General features: G+C 41.0%; 1 protein-coding gene across 1 annotated transcript in view; it reads left to right on the top strand.

The window, feature by feature from the left end:
* Positions 1-23,455, top strand: part of ADGRA3 (adhesion G protein-coupled receptor A3) — a 132,285-nt gene that overhangs the window by 17,709 nt on the left and 91,121 nt on the right. The window contains exon 2 of the mRNA XM_047091213.1: positions 17,780-17,851. Within this exon, the coding sequence (XP_046947169.1) occupies positions 17,780-17,851 (72 nt within the window). The remainder of the gene's footprint in view (positions 1-17,779; positions 17,852-23,455) is intronic.

The raw sequence follows: 23,455 nt of genomic DNA, 5'->3' as shown, positions 1-23,455 counted from the left end.
AAGTTACAGGCTTTGTAGGTTTCTGGCGTCTGTGTCTTCTGGGCCTAGTATCATGTCCATAAAAGATAAAACAGACAACTTAGGTGCTCACTTAGGCAGTGGGATTGGGGTTAAATCTTTTTTTTTTTTAATTTTTGAAATTTACTTATTTTTAGAGAGCAGGGGAGGGGCAGAGAGGGAGGGAGAGAGAGAGAGAATCCCAAGCAGGCTGTGAACTGTCAGCGCAGAGCCCAATGTGGGACTTGATCTCACAAACTGAGAAATCATGACCCGAGCCAAAATCAAGAGTCAGATGCTCAACCGACTAAGCCACCCAGGCGCCCTTGGGGGTTAAGTCTTTGTCGAACAAAAGATATGGGACTTCTTTACTTTGAACCATTTCTTTAGCAGTGGCTGGCTGATGAGATAACAAGGTAACTGAGAATTCTCACCTGGTGCATATTCTGTCCAAGGAACTGTTGAAGGAAAGAATTTTAATGTCCTATTTTCCTATCATCGAGTGGTTTTGGGGGGTGACTAGGGCGGTGGCACTTAGGACGGCCCTGGAGTAGTATTGATGATTAAATAATCAGTCCTTTTCTTGTCTGCATTCTTGAGGTTGGAAATTGTACCCTGGAATGCTAATTGACCCTGTCTCAAGCCTGGCTGCCACGTTCAGATGAAAGGAGTGATAGCAAAGGGAAGTAGCTGCATTTGGGTAGGTTTCCACTTTTAGGGAGGGTCCACACCTACGTGTCACAGTTGTGCTGGGTAAGCAGGGCACTGGCATTCTTATTCCCTATTTGATAAGGACGACCAGAAGGAGGGTACAGAAGAAATAGCAATGAGACCGGATGGCTGCGTGGGTGGCCTCACAGTAGCTTTGATACCAAGCAGAATGGTGACCCGTAGCCAGTCCTCACTTTTCTGGCCCTCCCTTTCTTGAATAGTAAAATGGGGTTTTGAAGCAGATGATCTTCAAGGGCTCTTGAACTGTTAAAGTTGTATGATTTTATATATCCCACTAAAGCAGACCAAACCTGATAAAATCACGAGGTAGATTTAAAAATCCATGCACGTTGAATGAAGCTCATTGTTTTATTAGGATTGATTCATTGCATTGTAATAGGTGCAGCAGCTGTTTTCTTGGGGGAGGGGGTGTAGTATTGGGTCTGTTCAAGTCCTGAGTCTGGTCTGTGTGGTTCCTGAGCGTTTTCTCTTTTCTTTTCTTTTCTTTTCTTTTCTTTTCTTTTCTTTTCTTTTCTTTTCTTTTCTTTTCTTTTCTTTTCTTTTCTTTTCTCATTTTTGAGAGACAGAGAGCATGAGTGGGGAAGGGGCAGAGAGAGAGGGAGACACAGAATTCGAAGTAGGCTCCAGGCTCTGAGCTGTCAGCACAGAGCTCGACACGGGGCTCGAACTCACGAACTGCGAGATCGTGACCTGAGCCTAAGTCAGACGCTCAACCGACTGAGCCACTCAGGTGCCCCACCTGGGCGTTTTCTTACCACTCCTGGGCCTAGTTGCCCCTCACCGGCTGAGACCTGCCCTCTCCCTAGGGCTACTGCCAGCCTTGGGACCGTGCACTCCCTTTCTGTTAATTGGATTTCTTTCTTGACTCTTAGTTCCCATCTTTAACATCTTGGTAGACTTTGTTAGCATCTGAACTCCAGTTGTCTCTTTGTGTAACCCTATTCCTTCCTCTGTTACAGGAATATAGATTTTTAACTTCCCAGCTCAATGAATCGGCCAGCTTGCTTGTCTGAATTTTTGAGTCTCAAAGGAATTGACAGGGTGTCCATAATGTTTGGAAACCTCATCTTACTTTCTTTTCTTTTCTCTTTTCTTTCTTTTCTTTTCTTTTCTTTCTTTTCTTTCTTTCTTTCTTTCTTTCTTTCTTTCTTTCTTTCTTTCCTTCTTTCTTTTTTTTTCTTTCTTTTTTTTTCTTTCCTTTCCTTTCTTTTCTTTCTCTTTCTTTCGTATATTAGAGAGAGAGAAAGAGCCCGAGTGGGGGAGACACAGAATCCGAAGCAGGCTCCATGTTCTGAGCTGTCAGCACAGAGCCCGACGTGGGGCTTGAACCCACGAACCCCAAGATCATGACCTGAGCCGAAGTCAGATGCTTAGCTGACTGAGCCACCCAGGTGCCCCTAGACTTTCTTTTTAGCATAGTGAAGATACCCTTCATGACATCATACGCAAGTCACGTATTTTTTCCTTTTGTCTCCAGACTTAGTGCATCTTTTAAAAAAATTTTTTTAACGTTTATTTATTATGAGAGTGAAAGAGTGTGCGAACAGAAGCAGGGGAGGGACAGAGAGAAGGAGAGACAGAATCCCAAGCAGGCTCCTGCATTATCAGTGCAGAGCCCAATGTGGGGCTCAAACTCATGAACTGCAAGATCACTACCTGTGCCGAGACCAAGAATCTGACGCTTAACTGACTGAGCCACCCAGGCGCCCCCAGACTTTATGCATCTTACAGATTGTGTGCCACACAATTATTTTCTTGCTGGCATGCTCTCCTACCCTTTACGGCTTTGCCTGTATTGCCACATATTTTTTTATTAAAATTTTTTTTTTAATGTTTATTTTTGAGAGAGAGAGAGACAGAGTGCAAGCAGGGGAGGGGCAGAGAGAGAGGGAGCTAGAGAACCCAAAGCAGACTCCAGGCTCTGAGCTGTCAGCACAGAGCCCGATGTGGGGCTGGAACCCACAAGCTGCAAGATCATGACCTGAGCTAAAGTCAGACGCTCGATCGACTGAGCCACCCAGGTGCTCCACCACATATTTAATACAGACCTTTCAATGCCAGTGTTCTGGCTGATGCTGTTTTACGGCAGTCCCCACTGACTCTGAATACCTAACTTCTCTCTAAGTGGGTAGGCCAGCTTCTGGTCATGATCCCTCCACCAATTATAAAACTACATTTGGGGTCATAGTTGTCTATGATCTACTTCTGCACTGGGGCCAGTATGACAGGTAGATTTCTTGAGTGTCTGCACTGGTGAATTGGGAATAGCCATCAGGAGTGTCGTGTAAGTGTATCAGGAAAGAGCTAGGACTCACTCATGGGCTGCCGTGGGCCTGGGATGGGGACCACTAATGAGCTGCCCGGGGATGGGGAGGTGACGGCACACATGCCATTGTTTGCCAGTCGCCCCGGAAGCCCAAGACTCTTAATCATTTCTTTTTTTTTTGTAATCTTAGGGTCATATGGCTTTTTGTGCATATCCATGTTCTTTACTGTTTGAGAGCGTTTTCAACAGCTACTTTAAGGGTGGCTTGGCATACATTTATAACAGGTCTCAGGAGATTTCTTACTGGAAGAATTATTTAGATTCTATACTTGGTAGTAAGCTCTCTCCTTGTCAAAAATATTGATTTCACTCCTCAGTGATAGTTTCTAAAATGTACTTTCCAAATATCTTCTAATAGAGTGGCTCCTAGCATTTGGACCAGCAGTCTAAGGATCTTTGGGAGATTATACTGGAGGAAAATGCTGGTTCCCATATATTAAGAACTACAAATTAGTGAAAACAGACATGATCTATTAGAAATATGGGGCAGTAATAACAGGCAATGTCTATGGAGCGTGCCAGATCCTGTCCTGTGTGATTTGAGTGTTGTATTAATTCATACAGTTCCCTGATGATATCATTATTCTGGTCCCTCTTTTGTGTCTGAGGATGTGGGGCATGGAGGCTTATTGATTTCCCTGAGGTCACTAGCCAGTAAGTGATGGAACCGGGACACGAGCCCAGACAGCCTGACTCTAGAGCTCATGTTTGTAACCCGTGTGTTGTAATGGTCAAGGGGCATTTCCAGACCTTCAAGGGAAGGAAACAGATTCTCAGTCGCAAATGCAAATTAGAATTTTGAGGTACCACTTTTCACTACTTAGATTCAAGTGTGACTTTGGTAGGAACTACTTCATAGCTGACGTGTAGACTTAAATCCCTCCTTCCCTCCACCCACGTCCGCTCACTCTGGCCTTGCTGCTCTTGGAGCTCAGGTGCTCTGCAGCCCAGTGCCACCTGAGCAGAGGACCCGCCCACCCTGTGCCTGGACTTCTGACCTGTGTGCCAACTTACCAGTGTTGATTTAAAGCACTCAGTTTGTAAAATTTGTTGTGCAGCAGTAGAAAACTAATACAGAACTTTGAGGGGTTGTCTCTGTTTGAAAGGATTTGCCCCTTCCTGTCTGCCCTTTGAATTTCTACTCCCTTTAAAAATATATATATATATTTATTTTGAGAGAGAGAGAGAGAGCTTGTGAGAGTGAGAGCAGGGGAGGGGCAGAGAGAGGAGGAAGAGAATCTCAAGCAGGCACTGCACTGTCAGCATAGAGCCCGATGTGGGACTCGAATTGTTGAACTGTGTGATCGTGACTTGAGCTGAAACCAAGAGTCAGACACTTCACCAACTGAGCCACCCAGTTTTTTGTTTTGTTTGTTTTTTTTACACAAAGTTCAGAAACGCTTGATCATTCTGCATTTCAGCAACATTTAAACTGCATTGTGTTTGGATCAGTCATGCACCCTTTTCATCGCACTTTACATTTAGAACACAAGGATTATTTCTACACATGAATCCAGCTGTGTATCCTTGGTGTCCCTCCTAGCACAGAGTAGGTGCTCAAATATATTCTCAAGTAATGTGTAGTAGGTCTGTCAGGAATTTTAACTTAAAAATCAAAGATTCAGAATTCTGAAAGGACCTCAGTATGGTCCCAGGAGAGAGCTCTCTATTTGATTAAAATGCCAAATAACTTGCTTTTATTGTATTCATAAATATTAAATGTCCAGTGTTCTTTATGATGTATAGACACCTTGAAAAATGGGCTCCCTTTTCTCACGGAGCTGGTGTGTTCATGAGATAAGATGAAGTGTTCTTTAATAAACGGTTTTTCATTTTTGGGCATTTTAGACGTATATCTAGACTGGCATAAAAAAACGTTTAGTTTTTCTTAACCAACTGCTATTTAAATACATGTAGACTTCCTGCTTAATGCTAAAGCATAAAAATAGATGATTTCCCTTTTGTTTATGAAACTGCTGAATAAAGAATCTGAAACAATTATAAGAAGGAACAGTCCTGAAAAAATGTCAGGTCTTTGATTAAGAATGAGTGGAAACTTGAAAGGTTATTTAACGAACCATTTGAATAGTTAAGCATGACCATATGCCCAAGATGACACTTGTTGTCTTACTGTAATTATTAATGGCACCTTGTTTTATTCTCAAGTGTCTGTTTGATGATAAATTATATTGTGACCCTGTAATAGTATGTTAGCAGTTGATGTCTTTGACTTGCTGTCTCCTTTTAATAATCCTTCACCTCCCAGAGATTGAAGTTGGAAGTTGTACAGCATCCGCTTTCAAGAAGGCAGGCAGAATATCCTGAACTTCCTCCCGGACTCGCCAAATCTGTGGAAGTGATATTAAAACTGAATGATAAAAACACCCACGTTTTCATGTCTGTTTGGAAACTTACAGGGTTTTTTTTTTTTTTTTCTTTATCATGGAATTCACAAATTTTATTAGAATACGCCTGGGTGTGTGTGTGTGTGTGTGTGTGTGTGTGTGTGTGTGTTTAAAATTGATTTGCCTGGCATGTGGTTAGTTTTTTATAAGTCTTCAAACTGGAGATATTCCCCCCCTGCCCTTTTTGAGGGGTTTATATATATATATCTTTATTAGACATTACTTTTTTATTGTGGTAAAATACACATAACATCTCTAACCATTTGTAAGAGTATAATTCAGTGGCATTAAAGACATTTGCAGTGTTTATAACCACTGTTACTATACCTGCAGCATTTTCATCCTTTCCAGTGTAAACCCTGTACCCACTGCATAACTCCGTAAACCCCCCTTCCCCTGCACCCTGATAACCTCTGTACTACTTTCTGCAGAGATCTTTCCTTTTACTTAATTGTAGTCATTTTTATACCTGTTCCATTTTTTTTTTTTTTTTTTAGTTTTATTTTTAAGTAATCTCTACATCTGACGTGGGGCTCAAACTCACAACCCCAGCATCGAGTTGCATGCTTCACACCGACTAAGCCAGCCAGGTGCCCCCACTACCTGTTCCTTTTTTTACCCTCTGGAATCTGTATTACAAATACTCCAGATTTCATGATTTGCCTCCCACTGGTGTCTGTCTTGATTTTTATCTGCTGAATTTAAAAAGTCAAGCTATATGATCTCACTCATGTGGAATTTAAGAAACAAATGAGCGAAGGGGGAGAGAGAAAAAGACAAACTGAGAAACAGACTCATAACTGTAGAGAACAAACTGATGGGTTACCAGAGGGGAGATGGGTGGTGATGGGGGGGGGGGCGGGAAATAGGTGATGGGCATTAAAGAGTAATCAACATCACTATTCATTAGGAAATGTATATTAAAACCATATTTAGTTACCACTGCGCTAGAATGGTGTAAATAAAAAATATTCTGGGTGCTCCTGGGTGGCTCAGCGTCCGACTTTGGCTCAGGTCATGATCTCGTGGCCTGTGGATTGGAGCCCCGCATCGGTGTCTGTGCTGACAGCTCAGAGCTTGGAGCCTGTTTCGGATTCTGTGTCTCCCTCTCTCTCTGCCCCTCCCCTGCTCGTGCTCTCTCTCAGAAATGAATAGATATTAAAAAAAATAAAAATAAAATTCTGACAGCCCCACCAGTGGGGAGACTGTGCCACAGCCCTCACACTATGCCAGTGGGGGTGCAGTATGGTACAGTTGCTCTGGGAAAATGATTTGGTAAGTTTTTTATGAAGTTAAACGTGCACGAACCAGCGATCACACTTCCAGAGAGTCAGTTACTAAAAGAAATAGGTTCACACAAAAACCTGTCTTCGGATATTTGTAGCAGCTGTAGTCCTGTCACCGAAATCTGAAAGTTTCTCAAATGTCCTTCAGCTTGGTAAATGATAAACCGTGGTCCGTCTCTACCATGGACTGTTACTCAGCAAGAAAAAAGGAACAAACTACTGACATGTGCAACACAGATGAATGTCCCAATATGTTAAAAAAAAAAGGCGGGGGCTGTGATGAAGAGTTATCACCTGTAATACTCCCAAGGGTTAGAAATCATCTTTCTTGTAGCTCTCCTGGTTTCCCTACCCACCATACATATGGAATAGCATTTTGGGTGCTGGAAAGCCTTTGCGCTAGGTTGCCTTTTATTTGGTTACTTATGTGTTTACCTTTTCCAAACTCAGAAAATGAACAAGCAATTTAAATGGACACTTTACCAAAGGATATTTATCAATGACAAATAAGCATATAAAGAGAAGCTCGACATTTATACTAACAAAATTACAAAAGAGATACGTCATCATACCTACTAGAAAGGCCCAAATCAAAATGACAATATCAAACTTAGAGGGTGTGGAACAACTGGAACTAAGCGGGGCTATAAAAGGCTACGACCACTTTGAATTTATTAATGCCTAAACCCTGTGACCCAGGAATTCCAATCCTAGATATTTAATTAAGAGAAGAAAACTTACGTCTACAAAAAGTACGTACGTGGTCTTCATCACTTAGTGAGGAACTGGAAGCCCAGACACTGGTCAACAGGGATAGTAAACCAATGGAGGTGTGTGTATTTGCATGGTAGACTCCTACTCAGAAATAAGGGAGAAATTATACAGCAGTGTAGATGAATCTGAAATAATTATGTCGAAGACACAAACTGTGATAAGCATTCCCAAAAGACCAACTTAATTGATGGTGGGGGAAGTCAGAAAGTGATTTCAACAGGGTAGAGGGCAGGAAGGAATTTTCCTCATGAGAGGATGGCAGTGTTCTCTGTCTTGTTTGGGTGGTGATTGTATATAAAGGTGTATAAAACTCAAAAAGCATCAAACTGAATACTTCTGTACATTTTATTATATGTATGTTACAGCTCAGTAATAACAAGGCTAGGATTGTGCATTAAAAGTAAGTCAAGGTGAGGTGCCTGGGTAGCTCCGTTGGTTAAGCGTCTGACTTCGGCTCAGGTCGTGATCTCGCCGTCTGTGAGTTTGAGCCCTGAATCGAGCTCTGAGCTGACAGCTTGGAGCCTGCTCTGGGTTCTCTATCCTCCTCTCTCTCTGCTCCTCCCCCACTCATGCTCTGTCTCTCTCTCAAAAATAAACATTAAAAAAAATTTAAAAGACTTTGAGGACCCCACCAAGCATGTCTCAAAAGAAGAACAACCATAAAAAAGTGAGAAAAGTAGGTCAGTCAGTGGTTGAAGCTATACCCAGGGCTTCTGTGAGAATTGATTGGACCATAATACAGTCTTGTAAACAAAAAAGGGATGAATCAGTTGCAGACTTTCGAATTTGCTTAGAAGAAATATTTAGACAGCATTTTGGTCTCAGGGACTGTGAAGTTAATATTGCCTTGTCTGCTCATTTTGTTAATGGGCTTCTCCCTGAGCTTAATGATTTATTAAAGAAACATAAAATAAGACGGGAGATCACTCCCCTTTCTGAGCTCCCAACATCTTGCTGAGCATTTTGAAAGAATATTAGAACAGAAAAAGGGGTTATCCAGCAAATAAACTCATGGCCCTACAATTATAACAACTACAGGGGCCTTGACCAAACTTTAGAACTAACTTTGCACCTGCCTCTGTTGAGGAGATACTTGTCAAGACTATAAGCAAAAGGGACATTGGATAAAGGACTTTGCCCTCAAACAACCTGATTGTCCAAGAAGAGGAAACATTCCACCTTCAGATTCTCAAGATAACACTGATGGGGCTGAGGAATCATCTGGTAAGCCACTCCCAGTAATTCCTGTAACTCATCAGGGTGAAATGAAACTTGAAATAAATGAGAAATCTGCACTGTGCTGGTAGATACCAGAGGTAGTCTTTCTCCTTTTAACTCCACCATGGTACAGCAAGAACTTCTTCAGAGTAATAAAATTGGTTTGGTGATAGGAGTCACGTCCAAAGAGTTCCTTTATCAGCGCCCTTAACTTTGGCCCTTACCCTCTTCTCCGAAAATCATGCCTGTCTCTTAGGAGACACTGACTCTGTCAATCTCCTGGCAAGTTACCTACTTCCTAAATTCAGAGGTCAAATAAATTTTGTCTTCCCCAACCGTATAAATCTGTTAATTCAGTTTTTTGGACATGGGGGTCTGACATTTGACTATTCAGGTGAGGTTCGCTAGTGCCTCTGTCACCAGCCTGCAAGAGACCACTGTTGAGCCCTCCCGCCACTCACAAGTTCAAGCTGTCCCAAGAACAGTGAGGGGTTTGAGCTGAGCACAACTATGAAGTGGGCCATGGCAAGAAAAAGGGAAACCATGACCACTCCAGAGGACCCAGTGGCCAGAGAGAACAAGGGAACAATCCAGAAGTCTGCTTCTAATGACCTGTGTCAAAAGTTGATAAGAAACAAAAACCCAGTGAATCACCAAAGTAGTAATCAGTAGAACTTTACTGTGCACACACCAAAAGGCTGTTTGCCAACCATGAGCACTCAAACCAAAACATGGAATAAGGCTCCAAGGTGGCTTATATCGCATGAGGGCAGTGAGTGTTCTTTACAGTGATTGGTTATAGTAATAGAATTTTCTTAAATGTAAAGGAATTGGTTAGTGGTTACCTCATGTCAGTTTTGGGGAATGAGGTTACTTTTGCTTATGAGTTTCAAATGCAGAGGCATGAAGTGACCCAGGTTGACCTGGAGCTTTCGCTATTAATAACATTTTACCCCTTCATCAGTTGCTTTTTCTGTGTGTGATAAATGTATTTTAAGTCTGACCATTCGACAGTATGGTGCCTATATCATAACCCACTGATCTTTTTATATGGGTGATTTTGACTTTTTTTCATCTTTAGTCTTGATAATATAATTTGGGTATCTACGAAGATCAGTTTTCGTTTGTACTTTTTACTTGGTTAATTTAAAAAGCTCCCCCTGCCCAATTTTAGTTTAATCATGTATCTCTGGAAGTTTAACTGCTTCCCTTATAAATGAGCTGGCAGCTTATGAGATCTGTTGGCTGCTTGAGTGATAGTTCTCCATGACACCTGAATGAATCCCACCAACCTCTCCTAAATGTTAAATTCTGAGAGGTTTAGCATTTCTGCTGCCTTTAATTACTCTGACTGCTGTATAATATGCAATCGTCTACTACAACTTTTTTTTCAGTGCTGTATCATAGTGAAACCTTAATGTGTAAACATTAAGCCGCGATTAAGGATCCAGACTTAAAATTCAACCCCAGTTTGTGTGTATGCCAGCAATGACAGCTACTGATAAATTCTTAATTTCTTTTCCTAGCAGCTGGAAATTTCTTTTGATACCAATTTGAAGATGGTCCTAACTTTAGAAGGGTGAAAATGTGGAAAACAGTATCTTAGGACACTTCTATTGCAATATTAAAAGAAGAAAGCGAGATGTATTCTGGTAGAATTTTGGATTCCCTTCTGCCCCCTAAATTACATAAGCCTCAGAGAGAAGAAGTAATGAGAGCAGCACTGAGGTTTTTACTCCTCATTTGTAACACTGGAAGCTGGTACATTGTAGGTGCGGGTGAATTCCTTAAGAAGGATCTTTGCCGATCCTTAAACCCAACTGTATTTTTATTTTATTCATTTATTGAACAGATATTCTGGGCATCTTGCCAGTTGGGTCCTCTGGGAAGCACATGCCAAGTGCTTAGACGGGGTTAGAAGTAGAAGATTTTTACCGATTGAAATACAGTACATGAAGGGAAACGAAGCAGAAGTGGGCCTGGGGATCCTTCAGACTGGGATGCAGGTGTGGTCTCTGTGAAGGGAGAGGGGAAAGGCAGGACGACTGGGTAGACTACGGTGCAGTTGTACTGCAGTCTGGGCCGCCCTGGTGTAGAGATTGCCCACTGGCGAGTCTGTGCTGGCCGGGAATGGAGAGCCTTCTGGGCCCCGCTGTGCTTTGTCCTCGGCTGGCATTGCCTACAAAGTGGCAGCCTCTGCCTAGAAACTGAGGCAGGTCCTCTGCACAGCTGCAGCTGGAGTCTCTCTGCTCACTGGCCTCCTGTGCAGGGTCTCTCTTAGAGGATGGTCTGAGGAGTGCGTCTCCACAGCCACGAGAGCCCCTTGCCGCGTACCAGGAGCTGTTGTAATGTTAACTCTGCCACTTGGTTTGAATCGGAACCTGGACCAGTCGCCTAACTTGCAGATTTTAGCTTTGGAGAAAATAATGCCGATATCGTAGGGTTTTCGCGAAGTCTCACCGCACAGTGGTCTCACTCACACGTTCGGCGTTCTGGTCTGTTTCCTGTGGGGACGCGGTGATGGTCAGGTTCGAGAAGGTCCCTGTGCGGGTTTCACCCGGTCATGGCAGACACGGTAAACGCACAGATACCTGAACGGTAGTCTCCCGGCATGAGAGCTGCTCATGAAAATCAGGTGATGGGGAAGTGTTGCGCGCAAAACATTTTTTCACGCACCGGAGCTGTGAAGCCTACCACGCGGAATGTTTTCTGCAGAATTGAATGAACCAGTGCGCAGGGTTCGGAGGACACATTGGCGAACAGACTAATGATACTGCGGACAAAATGTGCACAGCGCCTCTGGCATGCCGACTTAGGTGTGATTTCAATGTAAAGGGGACTCAGATTGATGAGTTTTGCAGTCTAGTAGATACTTATTCTTACTTGCTGGGAAGAATTAATTTCGAAACGAGCACTCGATGTTTCATTTGCTGGGAAACCAAAGGATAAACTGGGACAGACTGTGCTAAAACGGGGGTTGACAGACTTTCTCTTTTTCTGTAAAGGACCAGATAGTAAATATTTTAGGCTTGCCTGGCCGCCACAGTCTCTGCTGACACCACTCACCTGCGCCGTCCTGGCATGAAAGCTGCCGCAGACGACATGTGAACAAATGGGCCTGGTTGTGTTCCGATAAAATTTTGAAAAGATTGAAATTTATGTTCCATAGGATTTTCATGTGTCGCAAAAATACCATTCTTTTGATTTTCTTTCAACCATTAAAAATATATAAAATCCATTCTTGGAGCCTCCCGGCTGTCCAAACAGGTGGTGGGTTGGATTTGGCCACCCTGTGGACTAGAACTTTGAAGAACGTAGGAGTAACCGGATTTCATTAGTGGGATAAATGAAGCAAAGCACTAAAATTCACTTTTGAGGAGTTAGCATTTCTGATTTTAGCTTTTTGCAGGTGCTCCTAAATTTTTAGGACATCTGCCGATTGAGGTTAGTGACTCAGAAGCTTAGCCTAGCCATATTGTCTGTTTTTCTTGTATTTGATAAAGATGTAGCAATAACAAGTATTACTCTACATAATAAATCTAATGCAGAATCAGTTTGTATTACCAGTTTGTATTGCTTGAGCAAATCAGAAATGTCAAGCGATGGAAAATTTTAGTACACATATTTAAAAAGCATACCTTCGGCCCTCTGTATGTCTTTGATCTTTCTGTATGAATACCTGAAAAGCTCTCTCTCTCCCTCCTCTGCGTGGTATCCCATTTTGTGGATAACTAACCAATCCTGTATTACTGGAACCAACCTAAATATCCAGTCGTTAAGCTTTATGAATATAGTGCAATGAATACTTTTGTTCTATAAATATGCAGTTGCATAATTTAACATATAACATGAAATGTATATTGCACAACTGCAAGTATGTCTTTAAGATAAATTTCCAGAAGTGGAATTAATGGATCAAATACTGTATATGCATTTGAACTTTTGCCTTGCATAGTGTGATTGTATTGATTGATACCAAATTTGAGTGGCTGTTTCCCTCTGAATATAAAGTGTGTTGTCACATTTTTGTTTTTGCTCATTAAGTGAATTATGGTATCTTGTTTTAGTTTTAATTTGCATTTCTGTCATGATTGTGGTTGTATATCCCTTCATATGATTATGATCCATTTGTATTTATTTTCCTTGAACTGTCTTTTTATGGCCTTTGCTAGTTTTTCTATTGGGGATTTTTTTTTTTTAAGTGCTTTTTATATGTTTGAGGAATTAGTCCTTTGTTTTTGGTGGTAGTCCCAAGTATTGTATATCTTTTAACTTTGCTTATGATTTTAAAAGTACCAACGTTTAAAAAATGTAGCCCTGTTTACTCCTTTTCTTAGTTCTTTAAAATCTTTAATTATTATGACTTGTAAATCTGTCTGCCCCCCCCTTTTTTTGTCTTTATGAGACTGCCTTTGTTTTAACTATGACATTCTCTTAGTCTTCTCCCTTTTTTTTTTTTTAATGTTTATTTATTTTTGAGAGAGAAAGAGACAGAGCATGAGTAGGAGAAGGGCAGAGAGAGAGGGAGACAGAATCCAAAACAGGCTCTGGGCTCTGAGCTGCCAGGACAGAGCCCCACGCGGGGCTTGAACCATGAGCTGTGACATCATGACCTGAGCTGAAGTTGGACGCTTAACCGACTGAGCCACCCAGGCACCCCTCCCTTTCTTTCCTAAGGATACTTGTCATTGGATTTAGGACCCAAACTAAGGATGATCTCATCTCAAAACTTTGAACTTCATTACATCTGCAAACATCCTTTTCTTTTTAAGATCACGTTCCTAGGTTTTGGGTGGATATATCTTTTGGAGAGCCACTGTTCAACCCACTACAAGAACTCCATTTGATTGTTTTTCTGATTTTTTTTCCCTCCAGTGTTGACTTCAAGAATTCGATTCCTGACGTTTGATCTGAATATTTAAAGCTCTTGAAATATATTTTCAGTTCTTCTCAGAAGGAAAATTATTCTGTGCCTTCTGCCATACAGGGTGCAGGTGCTATGAATAGCATAGCATTCCATTCTGGGACTTGGAATAGCAAGTGGCTGAGAACGTGTAATACTTAATTTTTATTTTTTTCTACTCCAGAAACTTTTGATTTTTTTTTTAAACATGTCTACGTTAAGTCTTACTCCTTTTTTCATGTTTCAGCATAAATGGTATATTGAACTAACTTGCTATTGTGTTCAGTGATAACGGGCATCCAAGGCTTCCTGCAGTGTTTAAATTCAAGAGGCATGAGCCCAGGATAGCACTCCTAAGCATTGTCTGTAGATATGGTAGTGTTATAATATCGTTAGTATAGAACAGAAATGGGTATACATAAGCTTTATAACCTTGGTCAAGTTTTATACTTTTTATTTAGTTACCTCCTGGAAAGTTTGAAGTTTCAGAGATGTCAGCAAAAATATTGATTAGAATGGGTTTTAGGTTTATAATGATACATGATATTATGCCTTTGCTAACTTCACAGTCCCCAGTCTCAAAATTGAGTATAAAAACTGTCTGCAGAGTAAATTTATTCACACTGATCCTGTTTTCTTACACAAAATCCTTAAACACATCAAGTTATGTATAGACTGAATATATTAACATGAGGTTGTAAACTGTATTTTTAAGGTTACAGTTATAACTTTTTAAGTGTGATAAAATGTCTTCCTTTTTACTCTTCTCAATAAAATCTATCATTTATTGTACTAAAAGCCTTTATGACTGAGCAAAATGACAGTCCTTTTGCTGAAGCAATACTGGATTTCAGTGAATGTAATTCAGCCAGAGCCCTGGATGTTTTTCACAAGCTACTTCCATATTTGGGTTTCATTCTTCACTCAGACACAGGGTACTGATGTCACCAAGCCTGTTACCTGTTAGATTGTGTCATTTTCCTTTGTTTCTTTAACTTTTGGTTTATCGGTTATAAATTCTCAGACACTGTAAAGTTCGTCAGTTTTGCTCATTGAAACATGGATACAGAAATTTAAAAGGGGCTAGAAAAGGATCTGGGTGGTCACTCTGGTCTGATTTTTTTTCCGTCTTAAAGGTGATGAAATTGAAGTCTAACTAGAGAAGTGAACTAAATCATTTATTGCTGGTGAGGTCTCTGTTAAAACTCCGGGCTCTGGGTCTCTGCACCATTGTTCATTGGTCTACTTTTAGTGCCTATTTATAGTGCCTGCTAAGTTACAAACTCTCACTACGTAAACATTTCTTGAATATAAATAAATAAGCATGAGTCTTTAATCTCAAAGCTTCAAGTATTCCTTCGGTTTTTATTTCTAAGATATAATTCTATGCAAAATTAACGCAATTTCAAGCTATACCTGCTTATGAAGATTCTTATGTTTATCATCAGGAGAAAAAAATATTTAAAAAATAAGAGGAGTCTGCTAGATGTTTCAAAAAAACTACAATTATAGGGAATAAGAGAGAAACTAATAGAAGCCTCATCACTAAGGTAGTGATCCATTAGGATGTGTTTCTTCCCAGTCTTTTTTTTCTTCTTTTTGATCTCTGTATAGATTCTTTTCAGTCAGCGATATCACTTTTGGTGTTTGCTTCTGAACTGAGTGTAAGCATTTTCCTTTTTATCAAGTTTCCTTTGAAAGAATTCTTTTTTCATGGATGCATGAAATTTTGTTTGGATGTGCCATCATTTAACTCTTCCTCTTACATAATGTTGACACGAGGTCACTGGATGGATATCCTTCTTGTCAGATTTGGTGACATGTTTAGGAGTGATGTTTTGGAGAGCAAGGTGCACCGCCAGGCTGCTTGAGAAAGCTGGTTTCAGTGACCTTTGTGGCCAAAGGTGGGCAAGACTTAGTTTGCTTTTGCTCGAGCCAACCACCTCACTTGCAATTTTGATTGGAGAAAATGGTATTGTATTTTCATGGCAGTTTATTTGACCACCATGTTTTCTTGGTCCCGATGGTTGATGCCTTGTCTTTGCTTTAGGAACAGCTTTGAGAAACAAGAGGTTACATGGTAATACACTTGGATTGCAAGAAATATTGGAACGATGGTGGAAGGGGCTGCCTGGGGGTTGCAGTCAGTTGAACGTCCGATTCTTGATTTCAGCTCAGGTCATGATCCCAGGGTCGTGGGATCGAGCTCCGCGTTGGGCTCCACGCTGAGCATAGAGCCTGCTTAAGATTCTCTCTCTCTCTCTCTCTCTCTCTCTCTCTCTCTCTCTCTCTCTCCCTCTCTCCCCCCCTTTCCCTCTCCCCCTCTCTCTTTCCCTCTCCCTCTCCCTCTGTCTTCTCTCCCCAACCTGTCTCCCCAGCTTGCACTCTCTCTTTAAAAAAAAAAACAACCAGAAACAAAAAAATGAAGGAGGATGTGCGACTTAGACGCAGGGAACAGAATCTGAAATTTGATGAATGCTCGTTGAGTGTGTTGTGCATTTTCTGATTTCCTCCTGGTGTTTATGAGTAGATATTATTCTTCCTGTTTTATGTGTGAGATGTGGACTGACTTACCCAAGATCAATGTAACTTGAAAGCAGTAGAGCTGAGTTTTAAACACGGGGATCCTTGACTTGAGAGGCTCCTAATAATCATTCCCAAAAAAGGCTCTGAAATATGAACCTGCATGAACAGGGCTTTTTTTTTTTTTTTTTAATTCCACTTACATCAAAAGAAATTCAGATGTCAAATGGCTATTTTTGTTTGTTTTAAGACAAATAATCAAAGCTTCTTCTTTTAGGGGCACCTGTGTGGCTTAGTGGGTTAAGCGTCCAACTCTTAATCTCAGCTCAGGTCTTGATCTCAGGGTCATGATTTCAAGCCCTGCATTGGTCTCCATGCTGGGCTCCATGCGGGGGAAAGCCTGCCTTAAAAAAAAAAAAAAAAAATTCTTCATTTAGAATAATAAAAGTAGATAAAATAAAAATGAATGCCTGAAATCGTATGACCCAGAGGCATTCTGTTATTTGTATATACACAGAATTGCTGTGTTGCTCTTTCCAGGAGGGAGGGGCCACTGCTCAACCTTGTGCCCATTGTGAAGAACGTCCCTGAAGTGCGGCATGTGTGTGAGGTGCGTGACGTGAAGTGTGTGATGGAGAACTTTCTTGTCCATGAGGCCAAGAGTGACTTTCTTGACCTATGTTGGTGTGTGTTGAATGTGGGGCGTAGAGTAGAGATTTTCTGGGTTTGTGACCTGATTCTGGCATTTGCTGGTGTAACTTTGGGCCATTAACCTAACTAATTCGTCTCTACCTTGGTTTTCTCACTTTATTATTTGATGTCCCCATTCCTCCAAATCAAGTAGCTTTAGCATTTTCACTTTATGGAAAATATTTATTGGTATTTTAGCTGCCAACGGTGCACAGTTACAATGCCTGGAGAGGAAGCAAGATTGTGTACACACAAGTGCCTTCTTGGCCAGGTTCTACTGTGGGGGTGGCTTGACTGACTTCTTGCAATAAATTCTTGTTTTTAGGTTGTATTTTTATGAACGTTGTACCTGATACGTGACATAGAATACTGTGATACAGGTGCCTGTGCCCTCTGTACATGAGGATGTGCAGAAAGCTTATTTTCACACACAGAGGCGCAGTACCTTTGCATACCGTTAAATTACAAATAATATTCAGCATTGAAATAATATCTAGCGGTTGCTTTATCTCTTTGTAAGATCAGTATTTTATAGAGTGTTACACGTTTTTCTATTAAGTTTCTAGTTTTTAAATAAGCCTTCAACTTACATAAATTGGTTTAATTATATAAACGTATGTGCTGTTCTTCTCATATTGAACTTTAGAGCTATTTTGTGTTCACTTCTCTCCCTTTTTACTTTAAAATGATGGGAACAATTTAAGAGGCAACAAGACGTGTGCGCAAGTTATTTTAGGTAGTTTCTCAGAGAGAAAGAAGGTCCTGTTTTTTTCAGGCATCCCAAAGATTATTTGGGTAATAAATGACTTTCTAGAATTTCTCATAGGTTTAAACATAGGGAACTAAATTATTTTGATATTATTGGTGTATGTATATTCCACAACTTACGTTTTTTTGTCTTTTGTTTTTTCCCTGTCATTTTTAGGATTCTGAGTAACAATAAAATATCTGAGCTGAAGAATGGCTCATTTTCTGGGTTAAGTCTCCTTGAAAGATTGTGAGTATTGTTTATTATCTCTTATTGTTATTTCACTTACTGCATTTTTTTTTTTGCTGTTTATTATGAGCTTTACTTGAGTGAAAGATAATACTAAGTGCATTTTCATTATAAGACTGTTACTAAAAACTTGAGTTTTCCCAACATTTTATTTCAAAAAATTTCAAGAATTTAATGTCAGAAAACAATTCGTTAATTAGATGTTGGCAAACTTGCCGAAAAAGGGCCAGATAGTAAATAATTTAGGCTTTGTGGGCCATATGGTCTCTGTCACAGTGCCTCGTTTTCTGCCATCGTAGTGGGAAAGCAGCAAGGGACAATAAATACATGAATCATTGTGGAGGCAAAATTATTTGCAACGCAGGCTGAGGTCATGGTTTGCTGATCACTGGTTTTTGGAGCATAGATGCTATTTTGAAATTCTTTCATGACGTGTATGTCTTATAAAATAAGTAGAATTTAAAAAATACATCAAGGGGGGTAACTTTTGGATAAACGTTGATATTTTATTGAATGTGGTAATTTTGTTTTGCTTAGAAATTAGGTCTAGTTTTGCTTATGATCAGATATAAGTAGCACTAATTTTTTTTTTTTTTGCCTTGGAGTTTGCACAGTGAATATTTAATTTGTATTATGAATGATATTTCTGGTTCTTGTTTCAAATTCCCTTATTACTCATACATTTAGGATAACATCTCAAGACATTTTTTTTTCTTTTTTTTTTTTGAGTACGCTTCATGTCCAACGTGGGGCTTGAACTCACGACCCTGAGATCAAGAGTCCAATGTTCTACCTACTGAGCTTGCCAGGCACTCCTGGGATAACATTTTTTCAGATGAATATAAGGCATAGATCTATAAGGAAGCTGGACCGTGAACCTCTCCACTTCTGTTGAATAATAGACTTTTCCTTATTTTCTTAGTTCTCTTTGCTTTACTTTCTCTATTTCTGTGTGGTCTTTCTTGACCGTTTTACCTAGTAGCTTCTACAGTCGAACGTCCACAGGACATTTATTGCTCTGATCACTGATGTGTTATTTACGCATATACCTAGAGTTTTTATTTATCCTTTTAAAAGTGTCTGTTCTTTTCATTCATCATGTGTCTTTTTTTTTTTTTTAATATTTATTTTTGGGAGAGCACAAGTGGAGTAGGGGCAGAGAGAGGGAGACAGAGGATCTGAAGTGGGCTCTGTGCTGACAGGCTGACAGCAGTGAGCCAGATCTTGAACTTACCAACTGCAAGATCATGACCTGAGCCGAAGTCAGATGCTTAACTGACTGAGCCACCCAGGTGCCCTGATTCACTGATTTCAAAGCTAAAACCTCTATAGTTTTTGTAATTTCCATACCAACTCCTTGAATAATCTCTTGATTCTTGCTTTCTACCGTTTTCAGAGCTCTTCTCAGTTTCCCTCTCTACCAGGTCACCTAACTGACTCTGGACACCTAACTAATGTCCTCTGTCTCTGTGTGTCACTGCCCCCTCCATGTGATGGAATCCAAACAATATCTTGCCCTTTCTTTATGTCTGTCAACTCTACCTTGTATTCTTCTGTGGTTTTCTTCACTGTAAGATTCTCCTCATGGATTCTGGTTTGCTTTGGGTTCTCCTCATGCTGTCTGTGAAGTATCTAGGTAGCTTCTCTTCTCAGACTCTGCAGAGACTTTGGGACTTTGTCTTGGGCTCTCAGTGCCTCACACACAAGCTGTGTGAGTGCAGTGGTTGTCTTTGGGCTGCCATAACAAAATGCTGTAGACTAGGTGGCTTAAACAACAGAAATTTATTTCTTCCCAGATCTGGAGGCTAGAAGTTCAAGATCAAGGTGCTGGCAGGGTTGATTTCTTCTAGGGCCTTAAGGGAAGGATCTGTTCCAGGCCTCTCTTGTTGGCTTGTAGATGGCTGTGCTCTCCCTGTGTCTTCCCATGGTCTTTCCTCTTTGTGTGTGTCCACATTTCCTCTTCTTACGAGGACACTAGTCATATTGGATTAGGGCCTATGCCAGTGACCTCATTTTAGGTCGATGACCTTTTTAAAGAACCCATCTCCAAATCCCAAGTCCCATTTTGAGATAAGAGGGGTTACGACTTCAGCATAGGAATTTTGGAGGACACGATTCATCCTGTGACAATGATGTAGCATTTTTGTAAGTTTACTTATGTGTGTTTTCCCTGCCTGTTTGCTAATTACTCTGCCTTGGAAGGAATGACAAAACAGAAAAAAGGATTCAGTGTTTGGCTGTTGAGTTTCAGAAGTCCTAGTCCAGTATAGAAAAGAGATTTGGGAAAAGATAACATAAGAGAAATTTCCTCCTTTCCTAGATACACATTCTGTGGGCTCAGTGGAGAGTTAGAGGGAATGTAGAAAGAGTGTTTATGCTGGCGGGTCCTGAAGAAGGGTCTCTGTCTTTGCTTCCCCACCCCTACCAGGTTTAGGGGAAGGACAGGGAAAATGACCATATAAAACGAATGGATGGTTCTGAATCTAAGGGCAAAGAGCCTCTGAGTCCTCTTTCCTGGAGAGGAAGCAAACCCCCAAATTTCCCAGGACCCAGTGTGATCTAGAAGCAGAACTGGTCACACAGCCATTGAGGCACATGGGCTAGGTCATTCTGTTAGAGTTTCCCAGGGAACAGCAGAATGGCCCTTGCTGAACACAGGGATGGGTTGTTCTAAAAGAAGGTAGAAGGATCTGGGCTACTTCTGGGGAACTCAGCCTAAGACATAGCTAGCCACATAAGTGACTTAAGGTCTTTATGAATGACATCATTTTCAAAATTTTCAGAGTTACTTGAAAATACAGTGTAGCTGATTTTATTCCTTCACTGGTCATTCCTGGTGCATCTCTCCTTGTGTCTTCCCCCTGTGAACCCGAGAGCCTTTTGTGCGCCAGCACTGGAAGGAAAGCCACTGCCCCAGGGACCCTCAACCAGTGACCGAGAGTAGATGGTGGGTAACCACCTGACCACCTCCCCTCTCAGAAGGGGTGATGCTCTCTGCTGTGCCCCAGGGGAGATCTCCTCACCAGTGCCCCTTGTATTGGCTTCCTTCTCATTAAGGGCTGGCTGGGTTGAATTGACTGGCAGATATGCCCCAGAGGTTGAGGAAACCTATAGGCCAAGCTGTCCCTGGCAGTTCTTTTGAAGCATAGCTTTTTTTTTTTTAATGTTTATTTTATTTATTTATTTAAAAAATTTTTTTTACCATTTATTTTTGAGACAGAGAGAGACAGAGCATTAGTAGGGGAGGGGCAGAGAGAGAGAGAGAGAGAGAGAGAGAGAGAGAGGGAGGGAGGGAGAGACAGAATCGGAAACAGGCTCCAGGCTCTGAGCTGTCAGCCCAGAGCCTGACACGGGGCTCGAACTCACGGACCGCGAGATCGTGACCTGAGCCGAAGTCAGACGCTTAACCAACTGAGCCACCCAGGCGCCCCTTGTTTGTTTATTTTTGAGAGAGAGACAGAGAGAGACAGAGGGTGAGTAGGGGAGGGGCAGAGAGAGAGAGAGAGGGAGACACAGAATCCGAAGCAGGCTCCAGGCTCCGAGCTGTCAGCGCAGAGCCTGATGTGGGGCTCGAACCCTGTGAGATCGTGACCTCGGGCAAAGTTGGACACTTAACCAACTGAGCCACCCAGGCGCCCCTGTTTGAAGAATAGCTTCTTAAGAGGATTAATTCTCACTCTCTCTCTTTCTGATATATTAAAACTGGCCTGGGTACACATATTCATTTTAGAGTATTGTGATTCTTCTTATTTGCCACTATTTAGTGACACTCCTCTATAGTCTAATTACTGACACTAAAATTACATACCAGGGAATGTGTTTAACTCCCCACTTTCCATTCCACCCCAAAAGATGGGTCCAGGTCATGATGGCATCTCTTTGTAGCTATTGCTAGAGCTAGCCTGAGCCAGTAAGAGTGATGAGGGGTATTTAGCTGTAAGAAAGAGGTATGGCTCCTAAGGAATTACAGGAGGAAAGAATTCACTCTTTTTCATGACTTTGTGCTTGGAGATAATTTGTGGACCTTGGGATATCCTATCATGGTTGAGGGTCAGCCCGAAGACCAAGTTGACATTCTGAGAAGGGCAGACTCCAGAGGTGGTTGGAACTGACCACTTAGCCTGTCCTGTGTCTTGATTTCCCTTAATGCCAGAGAATTTCCTTTATTGCTGAGGCCTTCTTGAGTAGAAATTTCGGATACTTCAGTTAAAAAGCATCTTTTCTGATACGCTTGGCATTCTTTCCTAAAGGAGTGTGTTCTTTTTCCAAGCACTGTTAAAATACTCCTTTGATTTTGTTAAAGCAATTCTTGTGCACTTTTTCATTTATTTTTTAATGACCCAACATATTTGGATTTAGCTATAGACCCTAAAGTTAGACTCCTGTTCCCTAGGGAAGCTGTGTTTGGTAAGAAAGAGGAGAGATGTTAAACGAGGGAATCTGACTATAAATATCGTTTGGCAATGCCTGATTAATATGACTATTAGTAAGTATTATATAATATGTCAAGGCGTGTTTATTATTAAAGGAAAAGTGTATCTTTAAATCATATTACAGTACTCCGTTATTCATGAGAGGTATAATGTAGAAACACATGTAGTACATCATTGACCACAAATTTATGTACTGCGGTAGCTAAATCAGTACTTGTTGTAGATGCGGTTTAAAATATGAAAAGGGAAACCTATGTTTTTAAAAAATGAAACTGACATATATTTGTTTGCAGAGCTTTTTAGCTCCAATTGGGGGCGCTTGGGTGGCTCAGAGTGTTAAGTGTTTGACTCTTGATTCTGGCCCAGGTCTTGATCTCACTATTTGTGGGTTCGAGCCCTGTGTTGGGGGTCTGTGCTGACAGTGCAAAGCCTGCTTGGAATTCTCTCTCTCCCTTTCTCTCTGCCCCTACCCTGCACAAGTGCTCTCTCTTTCTCTCTCTCTTTCAAAATAAATAAACACTTAAAAAAACACAAAAACATGCCGATTGAATTTTCTCCCGAAATATTGTTTCTCTTTGAGGTGTAGGATTGTGGACAGTTGGGCTAGGGGGAGATAGGGACTAAAAAGTTGGGCCTAATGATTAATTGTATTTTCTGGGGATAAAAAATGATTTTTATAATGAAAATTTATAATCATACAGAAAAATTTAAAGAATCATGTAGTAATCTCCCATATCACCAAGTCACTTAACCTGCATGTTTGCTGAATTACTTGAAGGTCAATTGCAGGCATCATGACCCTCTGCCTGTATTAAGAAATGTAAGTGGTTATGAATGCGATGCAGCCGTCTCTCTGTTGCCTGAGTTTATGAATATCATAATGATTCTGTAGCTAACTGTAATTTACCAAAAAGATTTTTATAGTGAAGGTCAGCTAATGGAATTCTGTCTCTCAGCTATGGTTTGCTTTTTAAAAAAATTTTTTTCTTATCCATTTATCATCTGTCTTTGTCCATTTTGGCTGCTATCACAAAATACCACAAACTGGGTAGCTTGCAAACAACACAGATTTATTTTTCAACAAACATTTAGTTTTGGAGGCTGGCCGGGAGGTGCAAGATCAAGGTGCCTGCAGATTTATTGTTTAGCGAGACAGCTTCTTGGTTGACTG

Source organism: Lynx rufus, unplaced genomic scaffold, assembly GCF_022079265.1.
Source record: "Lynx rufus isolate CCGP_SWC_20201006 ecotype Redwood Valley unplaced genomic scaffold, mLynRuf1.p SCAF_3, whole genome shotgun sequence".
Lineage (NCBI taxonomy): Eukaryota > Metazoa > Chordata > Mammalia > Carnivora > Felidae > Lynx > Lynx rufus.
Note: the sequence above shows the minus strand (reverse complement) of the source record. Positions and strands in the feature narration are given on the sequence as shown.